The sequence below is a fragment of the Salvelinus sp. IW2-2015 genome, linkage group LG25 (assembly GCF_002910315.2).
Source record: "Salvelinus sp. IW2-2015 linkage group LG25, ASM291031v2, whole genome shotgun sequence".
NCBI classification, from domain to species: domain Eukaryota; kingdom Metazoa; phylum Chordata; class Actinopteri; order Salmoniformes; family Salmonidae; genus Salvelinus; species Salvelinus sp. IW2-2015.
In genome coordinates, this window is record NC_036865.1 from 14,748,350 (window position 1) to 14,761,944 (window position 13,595).

General features: G+C 42.3%; 1 protein-coding gene across 1 annotated transcript; it reads left to right on the plus strand.

The window, feature by feature from the left end:
• The first annotated feature begins 3,270 nt into the window (after positions 1-3,270).
• On the plus strand, positions 3,271-13,333 carry prokr1b (prokineticin receptor 1b). Its single transcript, XM_023970415.3, has 3 exons — positions 3,271-3,533; positions 5,705-6,386; positions 11,977-13,333. Exons 2-3 carry the CDS (start codon positions 5,917-5,919, stop codon positions 12,686-12,688), a joined length of 1,182 nt encoding a protein of 393 aa, XP_023826183.1. The 5' UTR covers positions 3,271-3,533; positions 5,705-5,916; the 3' UTR covers positions 12,689-13,333.
• The last annotated feature ends 262 nt before the right edge of the window (positions 13,334-13,595 follow it).

Consider the following 13,595-nt stretch of genomic DNA (forward strand, 5'->3'; position numbering starts at 1 on the left):
AAAGAATAATGACAGTTTTTTTCATAGAGCCATGTCGATGGATTTTGGCACTGAGAATTCTTACCTTCATCTGCTACAGAATGAGCACCCTGCTTGTCAAAGCACTTCCAAAGGCAGCCTTGAGAGAACATTTACTGTGTGATAATGTCTTGTTTCCAATATGGCCTTTTGCCCCCAGCACAAGGTGCACCTGTGTAATGATCATGCTGTTTAATCAGCTTGTTGATATGCCACACCTGTCAGGTAGATGGATTATCTTGGCAAAGGAGAAATGCTCACTAACAGGGATGTAAACAAATTTGTGCACAAAATTTGAGAGAAATAAGCTTTTTGTGCATATTTATTTAAGCTCATGAAAAATGGAAAGAACACTTTACATGTTGCATTCATATTTTTGTTCAGTATATATTAATTTGTTATTTATAGATTTTCTAAGTTCAGTCCACTGTAGGCCCCTATTGTTTTACCTTACAATAACACTGTCACGCTGTATGATAGGAGACAAGCGCAGGAATACGTAATAAGGGTTTTTATTTTCTCCACCCAAACAAAAGAGTGAGGTGTAAACCTCTAAATAATACACGGGACGAGACCTGTAAAACAAGTGCACAATAACACGTAGCATGGAAGCCAATACAACACAGGTACTCACAAGACCAATGGACACGATAACAATAACTGACAAGGACAATGGAAACAGAGGGCACATATATACTAATCAGGGGGAATGGGAACCCGGTGTGCGTAATGAAACAAGACAGTCCAGGGTTGGTGGTATTTTTWATTTATTTCACCTTTATTTAATGAATTCATTTAAATTGACTGATTCCCTTATGTGAACGGTAACACAGTKAAATCTTTGAAATTGCCGTATGTTGCGTTTATATTTTTGTTCAGTATATTTGACAGGACACAGAACGAAGCAGAGAATTTAACGACAACCCACACAGAAACCAATCACACAGTATCAGAGTTCTAAAGTAGCCCTCATTCCAAATTCTGAAAACAATCGCTTCCTCATTCACCAAAGCCTGATAGAGTCAGACATCCCAAAAGTAACTTATTTGCATTCCAATTCATATGACTACTTTTACGCCTCAGTAGAACAAGATAGTTAAGGGAGTGCATGGATGAACTTAAAGCTATGTTATTGTAATTAAATCACTGCAGTAGTCATGATAAGGKCATTTTAATAGCTTGTAGCTCGTGTAGAATTTGGTAAACTGGTGCAGGCTATAGATTTGTACATAATTCTACTTAACTACTTAATTAAATTAAACATAAGTTGAAGGTTTCTGCCCCATATATCTACTACTGTCATGTTCCAGCACAACTTGACCTGATATAATGATGGAAGCATTTCCTCGTCACATACAGTACTGTACAGGTGTTGTAACTTTTAATGGGTTACAGAGTTAATGTTTACAGTTAATTCATTGAGCTGTATCTAAATATATTTTCTTTACAGTTATTTACATATGTAATTGTATTAGAATTCATGTGATGGAGATTGAGAGAACTACATACATATTTATGTTGTATTGGTTAGTACTGGATTACGCTATTGACTGCAAGTACCAGAATGCCTTGCGACAGGTAGTAAGAAAAGCGAAGAACGCGGCAGTTATGTACAAGTGACAGCTGATTATCCTGACTTTTGTTTGTAGAATCTCAAGTTGTTAAATATAATGTGAACAAGTATTATTACTAAAAGAAGAGTTCACTTCACAACCCGACGTCCAGAGTCATTACTTTGAAGATAGTTATTCTCATCACTGGTACAAAGGAAAACTAATACCCTCACTAACTTGCTTTCCAAACAAGATGCATTCACAAATGAGCTGAACATGTGAAAAATATTCAGCAAAGAGGACAATGGAAGTTGACTTTCAATAGAATAGAATAAAACTTTATTGTCCATRCAGGATGGACATTTTTCTTTGGCATCACCTTCATTAAAAGAATCACATACACACACATTTTCACATCATATACATTTAAATATGCTTATTCATTATCAGATGCATATTCATTATCAAAACTAATGAGTTAAAATGTATATGCTTCATCTGTATATTTTCACATTTATTCAAACACCAGTGCATGTATTTCTAARGGAAAACAATTGAATTGCTTCCAGGGGTAACATGCAGTCTGGCCATTGACATAACTGATTGCTAAAATGCGAGCTCTAATGCCAAAGTGTTAATTGGAAGGACATCTTGTGATTATACAAACTAGCTAATTTGTTAAAATGTCACTTAGAGAATAGAAATGTCACCCATTAGGCCTATGAATAGTCTTGAATTTGTCTTTTAGAAATGTATTAAACAGTGTGGCCCCWTGAGTGAGCGAACTGTGAACTCTGCCAAGATACTGGCAAATCTCCCCATTGAGTAGACTATAACGTTATAACAGGTGCAACACAATTCAATTAGCAAAGCCAGTGATGTCATTTGTGGTGGTTAATTTCTTTACTATCAAAGGAGAGACAAACTTATCACGCAAGTCAGAGTTATACTTAAACTAAATCTTTAAATCACTTATTAATAAGGGAACAGGTCAATACAACACACACATATAAAGTGAATCGATTGAGTGCTCTCAGGTAATGATGGCTGGTCGACGATTCACACTCAGATGATTCGTTGAGAGCCCCGAGACAAAAGTACAAAGGTCTTTTATAGCCAAGATACACCCCTTTCAACCTACATGACGAACAACAGATATATAGAATGGGTCACAAGGTTAAGATTTGTATGAAAGATACCTATAATACATAGCAGACAGTATCTGCTGTGTCAACAGTTTTCATTGTATAGAGACCAGTGTCTGGCGCTCCGACTCCAAACTGGAACCATCTCTCCCTGGTACSYTATAMAACAGAAACATGAACTCATGCTCTGGAATGCTCTTTAGGTTTTATCACCTAAAATACATTGTACATCTCCTGTCAGTGTTATCTCCCAGAGGCCCATCCTCAGTAGAACACACACACAATAGTTAAGAATACTCTATTCTGTTGCATAAAACAACCATTTGATGCAATAAAAGTATTATAACATAGTCTTGCAATTTTCCACCATACATGCTAGCTGTCAATACAGGGAACAGGACAAGCCGTATCCAACTAGTGACTAAGTGAACAACATCACACATACATTACACTCACCCCACATTCAAGACTTGAGACAGGACACCTTTATAAAACACCTTCTCAGCTAGAGCGGAAGCCTCTCTGCTAGAAAGGAAGAAACAGTATGTGTCACATTGCCAGAAGAGGGAGAGGAGGAGGAAGCATCTTTTTTTATTCTCTAGGAGCACGTTGGTGGAGAGGAGAGAACAGCAGGAAGGACAGGAGCGACAGTGCATTTGGAGTGATGAAGAGGAGAGGACCTGTTGTTTTCTTACAATAGCCTACAGAAAGTAATTGCCTGGGGACGTGGGCTAGACTATATGTTAAATACATGAACTGCTCAAGATGAGATTGATAATGCGAAAAGACAACAATTCCTGGGATCTTCTGAAAGCAAGTCAGTATTCTGGATATATTTTCAGTTTCTCATGTATCAAAGTGGTGGTCTTTTTGAGAGACAAGTTTAAATGTTACTTTCCACAACGGTAAATCTTTGCAAAATGTAATTTACACTGCGTTGTTGAATAATGTACCCACAGTGACGGATTTCTTTGGTTTTCTCTAGCCCATGTCTACTTGCTTATTTCATTCAAAGAGGTTTAATGGAATGCAATCCATTTCACATGTTGAAAACGCTTGTAGAAAAATACCTTGTGCGTGCGTAGTCATGTGTTTGTAGCATATCAGTCAGGATAACTCGTCACAACACAGTGGTGCAGCTTCAGCTCATTAAATATTATATAGGCCAATAACATTTTTAAAGTTAAAGCTTTAATCTTAAAATGTCTGTGTGATGCTTAATTGAACAGTGCATAAGTCCTAATTCATATTGTTTTCCACTGGTGTGAGAGAAAGATGGGATGTTTTCTGCACTTGATAATTCAACATAGCCTAACAGTCTAATCATGGAAGAGCACAGATGTAAATTGAGTCAGCTGGAACTCCAAAGGTGACAGGTATGCCATGGTTCACTATAAAGTAGGGCTAAATGATCTAGTCCCAGTGGTTTGGTAAATAGAGACGAGCTGGTTTGTATAAGAAACCATTTAATGCAATATTCCACCTCCTCATTTTTTCAAGGTGCAATTAGTGAACTCAGTTTGCATTTAATTGCAACAAGTGATTATTTAATTTGTTGATTTGCATATGTGTGCATGATTGTTGCTTTATTTTCCCAACAGCTTTAAATTGTATTATTTGCGTCATTGTACTCTCTCTCTCTTCCTCTTTCTCTCTCTCTCTCTTTCTGTCCCTCTCTCGCTATCTCTTTCTTTCTTTCTTTCTTTCTTTCTTTCTTTCTTTCTTTCTTTCTTTCTTTCTTTCTTTCTTTCTTTCTTTCTTTCTCTCTCTTGCTATATCTATCTATCTATCTATCTATCTATCTATCTATCTATCTATCTATCTATCTATCTATCTATCTATCTATCTATCTATCTATCTATCTATCTATCTATCTATCTATCTATCTATCTATCTATCTATCTATCTATCTATCTATCTATCTATCTATCTATCTATCTATCTATCTATCTATCTATCTATCTATCTATCTATCTATCTATCTCCTACAAGTTATATTTCTTCCCCCAACCACTCTGTCACTTGCTTCTGTCACAATTCAAATGGTGAAATGAAGGAGTCAAGTGCAGAGAGCAGGGTAGTTCCTTTGCAAGTGGAAAATATTTATTTCACCCAGAAATAAACTATGAGACGGCTACGCCACACAACAAAGGACGTGTCAAAAATACAGTCCAATATAAAAAATAAGACTGAATCCACTACATAGAAAATCACCACCAAAAAACAGAATAACAAGCCCGCACAAAGACGACGGGCCAACTGGGTTTAAATAAAACCCTAAACACAACAGGTGTAACCAATTAGACAACCTAAATGAAAACAGAAAAGGGGATCGGTGGCAGCTAGTAGGCCGGAGACGACGACCGCCGAGCGCCGCCCGAACGGGAAGAGGCACCATCTTCGGCGGGATTCGTAACAGCTTCCTGTCCTCCGCCCTCCACACACACTCTCTCTCCCTTACCAAGAGTGTTGATGTTGTTTGTGGAGGGCTTGTCTATTGAGTCAGTGTTAAGCCTTTTTTCTGAGTGTTTCATAACACTCTATTGTGTGTTGGATGGTGTCCAGGTTATTACAGCTGGCTCTTTTTCCACGTTATTATTCTAACAATGAGAGTAAATTGGCTAATTCTCTTTCAGCTTTGTCATMGTTATTCTATCTCCTGACCACCAATCACTCTGACGCAATGTCCATTCATGTGGATTGAAGTGAATAATTTTACAACATACTTGTTAGGTACTTAACCCAGGGTTTCTCTTCAATAGAGAGCAGATAATAATAAAACTGATGAACAGAAAATAAATTGTCATAGCGGTTTTCATGATTATTTTACCAGCTCTGCAATGTCAACAGCGGCACCCACAAGATGCTACATTTATTCATGCTTATTTGATCCGGGGAGCATGTTTGCTTCTGAAATCAATGTTTAATGAATTTTCACACATTCTCTGGTCTCTCTGTGAGTCTAAGTTGAGAACAACTGTGTTGCAGGTCAGTCGAAGATGTTCTCTTGGCTGTCTGAGTGACAAGTGGGATCTTTTCTACACTCCAAAAGACCCTCCCTCATCCACCTCCATAGTTCCTGCAAGACACTGACACCATGACCCAAACACCTTCTGAAATGGTTCCTGGAAGACACTGAAATAAATTAGAAAGAAAACACAAATTAAAACAAGAAACCTAAAACTTATTGGGAATTCACCATGGGAGATCCCAACATCAGCCAGCTGGCTGCGGTGTACGCTGAGACCCCTGGCTACGTGCTGGGAGGAAGCGAGCTGGACCCGTTTACGGATAACTACGACACAGACTATGGTATTCCCGACAACGAGATTCCCGACACTACGCAGGGCACAGCCTTCTTCGTTGCCACCATCGTCATCGCCATAGTGCTCATCTGCATTATGCTCGTCTGCGGTGTTGGCAACTTCCTGTTTATCGCTACTTTGGCACGGTACAAGAAGCTACGTAACCTCACTAACCTGCTCATAGCTAATCTGGCTATATCAGACTTCATAGTGTCAGTGGTGTGCTGCCCGTTCCTGGTGGATTACTATGTGGTGAAGCAGTTGTCCTGGGACCATGGCCTGGTGCTGTGTGCCTCCGTCAACTACATCAGGACTGTGTCTCTCTACGTGTCCACTAACGCACTGCTGGCTATCGCTGCAGACAGGTGGGTCAGTGCCTTATCCCCATTTATTGGTGTCTTTCAATGACAGGTGTGTGTGTGTGTGTGTGTTGTGTGCCTGTGTGCGTGTGTCCACTAATTGCCTTGCACTTCTCAGGAGTTTTATCTTGTTGAAGGCACCTTGCCCCTTGTTTCAGCTTGTAGGCAATCATTAAGTGACTTAGCTAGCATAGTCCTGCCATCAAAGTCAGTGGCAATGTCTCTAAATTGTCCCCTGTAAGTCGTCTTCCTTTCTTTTTTGCAGCTTCATTAAATAGTACCCCACAAAACACCAGTCTCAACGTCAACAGTGAAGAGGCGACTCCGGGATGCTGGCCTTCTAGGCAGAGTTCTCTTGTCCAGTGTCTGTGTTCTTTTGCCCATTTAAATCATTGTATTTTGGCCAGTCTGAGATATGGCTTTTTCTTTGCAACTCTGCCTAGAAGGCCAGCATCCCGGAGTCGCCTCTTCACTGTTGACGTTGAGACTGGTGTTTTGAAGGTACTATTTAATAAAGCTGACAGCTGAGGACTTGTGAGGCGTCTGTTTCTCAAACTAGACTCTCTAACCTTCTTGTCCTCATGCTCAGTTGTGGGCCGGGTCTCCCACTCCTATTTCTATTTTGGTTAGAGACAGTTTGCTCTGTTCTGTGAAAGGAGTAGTACACAGTGTTGTACGAGATCTTCAGTTTCTTGGCACCTCACCTAAGAGAAGCATCAGGGAGTGTTTTTTTTGTGACAGTGTAAATGACTTTGGGTCCGGGAGCCGTTACAGGCTATCATGCCTCAGCCAGATCGCCAGGCTCCCCTGCCTCAGCCGGCTCATCGGGCTTTCAAGCCTCCGCCGGATCGCCAGGCTCCCCTGCCTCAGCCGGCTCATCGGGCCTTCATGCCTCCGCCGGATCGCCAGGCTCCCCTGCTTCCACCAGCTCGTCAGGCTCTCATGCCTCAGCCGGATTGCCAGGCTCCCCTGCCTCAGCTGGTCTGGCAGGTTCCCACGCCCCAGCCGGCTCGACAGGTTCCCGTGCCTCGCCTCGGCGTGACAGGGTCTCATGCTTCAGCAGGGGTGACCGGTCCACTCCTGATCCCCGGGTTCGTCCCCTTTGTCGGCGTCCTGCGGCATGAGCCGCGCGTCGGGGAGGGGGTACTGAGTGGAGGTCGTTTGACTGCTGACCCATTACGGATGCAGGCAATGAGGCAGTGATCGCTGAGATCTCGGTAGAAAACAGGTGTATTTAGAGGGCAAGTTGGTTAGGATGATATCTATGAGGGTGCCCGTGTTTACGGCTTTGGGGTGGTACCTGGTAGGTTCATTGATAATTTGTGTGAGATTGAGGGCATCAAGCTTAGATTGTAGGATGGCTAGGGTGTTAACTTCTTTGATATAGGGGGCAGCATTTTCACTTTTGGATGAATTGCGTGCCCATAGTGAACTGCCTCCTACTCTGTCCCAGATGCTAATATATGCATATTATTATTACTATTGGATAGAAAACACTCTGAAGTTTCTAAAACTGTTTGAATGATGATGTCTGTGAGTATAACAGAACTCATATGGCAGGCAAAAACCAGAGAAAAAATCCAAACAGGAAGTGAGAATTCTGAGGCTGGTTGATGTTAAACTCATCGCCTATTCAATTCCCTGTGATATATGGATCTGTTTGCACTTCCTACGCCTTCCACTAGATGTCAACAGTCGGTAGAACATGAATGAATGAAGTTTATACTGTGTTGTGGGACTGGATGAGAGGGGAATGAGTCAGTGGTCTGGCAGATTGCCAGTTCCTGGTCACGCGCTTTCCTCATGATATCGCCTTGCGTTCCATAACTTCTACAGGACATGAAGGAATGCCCGGTTGGAACGTTATTGGATAAATATATGATAAAACATCATGAAGATTAGAATCTCTATTTACCTTGGACCAGATTATTCGACGTGTAATATAACTTTTTGAAGTTTTTCGTCCGACGTTTCGCCTGCATCTGCCGAGCGTTTGGAAACGTGTACTACACATGCTAGAAAGTAGCTACTTGACATAAGTAATGGACATTATCGAAACCCAAATAACGTTTATTGTGGAACTAGGATTCCTTGGAGTGCATTCTGATGAGATGATCAAAGTAAGGGAATATTTATGATGTAATTCGTACTTCTGTTGACTCCAGATGGCGGAGAAATGTTGTTAAATCTGAGCGCCGTCTCAGATTATTGCATGGTGTGCTTTTTACGTAAACTAACTTCTGGCTAGCTTCTGTTGTGGATTTCAGATTTGAGGTGAATAATACGTTTTTTTTAATTGGTGAGGCGGGTTGCAGGAGAGTGTTTTGAAGTTGAGTTTTTAGAAAAAAAATATATAAAAAAGATATGCGAAGAATTTTTAAATATATACACTGCTCAAAAAAATAAAGGGAACACTTAAACAACACAATGTAACTCCAAGTCAATCACACTTCTGTGAAATCAAACTGTCCACTTAGGAAGCAACCACTGATTGACACATAAATTCACATTGCTGTTGTGCAAATGGAATAGACAAAAGGTGGAAATTATAGGCAATTAGCAAGACACCCCCAATAAAGGAGTGATTCTGCAGGTGGTGACCAACAGACCACTCTCAGTTCTATGCTTCCTGGCTGATGTATTGGTCACTTTTGAATGCTGGCGGTGCTCTCACTCTAGTGGTAGCATGAACGGAGTCTACAACCCACACAAGTGGCTCAGGTAGTGCAGCTCATCCAGGATGGCACATCAATGCGAGCTGTGGCAAGAAGGTTTGCTGTGTCTGTCAGCGTAGTGTCCAGAGCATGGAGGCGCTACCAGGAGACAGGCCAGTACATCAGGAGACGCGGAGGAGGCCGTAGGAGGGCAACAACCCAGCAGCAGGACCGCTACCTCCGCCTTTGTGCAAGGAGGAGCACTGCTAGTCGGCTGGCCCTCGCTACATATTCGTCGCCAGACCCACTGGCTCCAGGTCATCCAGAAGTCTATGCTAGGTAAAGCTCCGCCTTATCTCAGTTCACTGGTCACAATAACAACACCCACCCGTAGCACACGTTCCAGCAGGTATATCTCACTGATCATCCCCAAAGCCAACACCTCAGTTGGTCGCCTTTCCTTCCAGTTCTCTGCTGCCAGTGACTGGAACGAATTGCAAAAATCGATGAAGTTGGGACATTTTATTTCCCTCACCAACTTTAAACATGAACTATCTGAGCAGCTAACCGATCGCTGCAGCTGTACATAGTCCATCTGTAAATAGCCCACCCAATCTACCTACCTCATCCCCATACTGTTATTATTTTATTTACTTTTCTGCTCTTTTGCACACCAGTATCTATACTTGCACATCATCATCTGCTAATTTATCACTCCAGTGTTAATCTGCTAAATTGTAATTATTCGCTGCTATGGCCTATTTATTGCCTACCTCCTCATGCCTTTTGCACACACTGTATATAGACTTTCTTTTTTCTACTGTGTCATTGACTTGTTTATTGTGTTATTAGCTTGTTTATTGTTTATTCCATGTGTAACTCTGTGTTGTTGTCTTTGTCACACTGCTTTGCTTTATCTTGGCTAGGTCGCAGTTGCAAATGAGAACTTGTTCCCAACTAGCCTACCTGGTTAAATAAAGGTGAAATAAAAAATGTAAAAATAAAAAGACCACCATTGTCCCTGTGCCCAAGAACACAAAGGCAACCTGCCTAAATGACTACAGAGTCGTAGCACTCACGTCTGTAGCCATGAAACTGCTTTAAAAGGTTGGTAATGGGTCATCAACACCATTATCCCAGAAACCCTAGACCCACTCCAATTTGCATAACGCCCAAACAGATACACAGATGATGCAACCTCTATTGCACTCCACACTGCCCTTTCCCACCTCGACAAAAGGAACACTTATGTGAGAATGCTATTCATTGACTACAGCTCAGCGTTCAACACCATAGTACCGTCAAAGATCATCACTAGGCTAAGGATCCTGGGACTAAACACCTCCCTCTGCAACTGGATCCTGGACTTCCTGACTGGCCGCCCCCAGATGGTGAGGGTAGGTAGCAACACATCTGCCACGCTGATCCTCAACACTGGTGCTCCCCAGGGGTGCATGCTCAGTCCCCTCCTGTACTCCCTGTTCACCCACGACTGCATGGCCAGGCATGACTCCAACACCATCATTAAGTTTGCAGACGACACAACAGTGGTAGGCCTGATCACCGACAACGACGAGACAGCCTATAGGGAGGAAGTCAGAGACCTGGTCGGGTGGTGCCAGAATAACAATCTATCCCTCAATGTAACCAAGACTAAGGAGATTATTGTGGACTACAGGAAAAGGAGGACCGAGCACGCCCCCATTCTCATTTACGGGGCTGTAGTGGAGCAGGTTGAGAGCTTCAAGTTCCTTGGTGTCCACATCAACAACAAACTAGAATGGTTCAAACACACCTAGACAGTCGTGAAGAGGGCATGACAAAGCCTAATCCCCCTCAGGAAATTAAAAAGATTTGGCATGGGTCCTGAGAACCTCAAAAGGTTCTACAGCTGCAACATCGAGAGCATCCTGACTGGTTGCATTACTGCCTGGTACGGTAACTGCTCGGCCTCTGACCGCAAGGCACTACAGAGGGTAGTGCGTACGGCCCAGTACATCACTGGGACTAAGCTGACTGCCATCCAGGACCTCTACACCAGGCGGTGTCAGAGGAAGGCTCTAAAAATTGTCAAAAACCTCAGCCTCCCTAGTCATAGACTGTTCTCTCTACTACCACATGGCAAGCGGTACCGGAGTGCCAAGTCTAGGACAAAAAGGCTTCTCAACAGTTTTAACCCCCAAGCTATAAGACTCCTGAACAGGTAATCAAATGGCTACCCTGACTATTTGCTTTGTGTGCCCCCCCACCCATGTACATTCACCTTGGTACATTCATGTACATACGACCTCAATTGGCCCGACCAACCAGTGCTCCCGCACATTGGCTAACCGGGCTGTCTGCATTGTGTCCCACCCACCACACGCCAACCCCTCTTTTACGCTACTGCTACTCTCTGTTCATCAAAAATGCGTAGTCATTTTAATCATATCTACATGTACATACTACCTCAATCAGCCTGACTAACCGGTGTCTGTATGTAGCCTCGCTACTGTATATAGCCTGTCTTTTTACTGTTGTTTAATTTCTTTACCTACCTATTGTTCACCGAATACCTTTTTTGCACTATTGGTTAGAGCCTGTAAGTAAGCATTTCACTGTAAGGACTGCACCTGTTGTATTCAGCGCACGTGACAAATAAACTTTGATTTGATCTACTAAAGATATTCAAACACTCTACGTGGAACATGGAAAATTGTTTCTATATTTTCATTGGAATTTTGGTTTGTTCCTACAAGAGCAGCTAAAAAGTGTTTGTAGATCCCATTAGGATTGGTTCGCTCATAATGTCATGCACCTTGGTTAAATTGCAAGGACTAGCAAGAGTATACTTTTCATTTGCATGTGTCCTGTCCTGGTAGCCTGATGAAAATATATACTGACAAAAATTTAATTTTTGCTAGTTTTTATGTACCTTAATACACCCTCTCCTCTGTCCTCAGGTACATGGCCATCGTCCATCCTCTGAGGCCTCGTATGAAGTACCAGACGGCCTACTGTCTGATCACTGGTGTCTGGGTCGTACCCATCCTCATCTCCATCCCTTCTGCGTACTTTGCCTCCGAGACCATGTACCCTCATGGTGGTGCCAGCACCTCTCAGAACACCCACAAGACCTTTTGTGCCCAGATCTGGCCTGTGGACCAGCAGGCCTACTACCGCTCCTACTTCCTGTTTATATTTGCCCTGGAGTTCCTTGGGCCCGTTTTTGTCATGGCGATATGTTACGCACGGATCTCCCGTGAGCTCTGGTTCAAGAGTGTCCCGGGCTTCCAGACGGAGCAGATCCGGAAGAGGTTGCGTTGTCGGCGGAAGACAGTCATGGTCCTGATCGGGATCCTGACAGCATACATTCTGTGCTGGGCACCATATTATGGCTTCACCATCCTACGCGACTTCCACCCGACGCTCATCTCCCGCCAGAGGAACTCCCTGGTGGCCTTCTACATTATTGAGTGCATTGCCATGAGCAACAGCATGATGAACACCTTCTGCTTTGTCAGTGTCAAGAACAACACGGTCAAGTACCTGAAAAGGATTGTGCTGCTGCGCTGGAGGTCCACCTATACTCCCAGTAAGACTGTGGACGAGACAGACATCCGGACGTCCTCCATGCCGGTGACCGAGGAGGTCGAATGCATTCACCTGAGATGAACGAGGAGACGCCATTTTGAAACATTCAGATCTTGTGATGTTGTCAGGGAGATGTCTCTGTTGGTGTTTTGGCACAACAGAAACTTTTACAGAAACAACAGAAACTAATATTAATATTGTTTTATGACATCCTCACACCATCTCAGTGATAACATACACAGTACTGTTGAAAAGGGACATTTCACTTCCTGTTTTGGCAGCATGCAGTGAACACGAGTCGGCGAGTCGGCCAGCTGCTCTTAACAAACATATATTTCACTTCAAATGTAAGAAGAAAAACTATGTCTTCTCCTTTATTCTGCTCAAAATTGCAGCAATTAATCTACTGATCAAATAGCCTACAAGCCATCAGTGCATTTCCTGAAAATGAATAACACACTTCAGGGTTGATTTTCTCTAAACAGGCGATCAGTGACACTTCTGTTTGAACAAGATCTGCTGCACTAAATTCTGAGATTGGTTGCACACGTTGGATATTATTGCAAAGCTCAGAATKWCCTCTTTTCAACAATATACTGATGAGTCCAATATACATTACCAGTAAAAAGTTAAGACATACCTACTTATTCACAGGTTTTTCTTTATTTTGACTATTTTCTACATTGTAGAATAATAGTGAAGACATCAAAACTATGAAATAACACATATGGAATCATGTAGTAATCAAAAAAGTGTTAAACAAATCAAAATACATTTTATATTTGAGATTCTTCAAAGTAGCCACCCTTTGCCTTGATGAGAGCTTTGCACAGTCTTGGTATTCTCTCAACCAGCTTCATGAGGTAGTCACCTGGAATGTATTTCAATTAACAGGTGTGCCTTGTTAAAAGTTAATTTGTGGAATTTATTTCCTTCTTAATGCATTGAGCCAATCAGTTGTGTTGTGACAAGGTAGGGGTGGTTTACA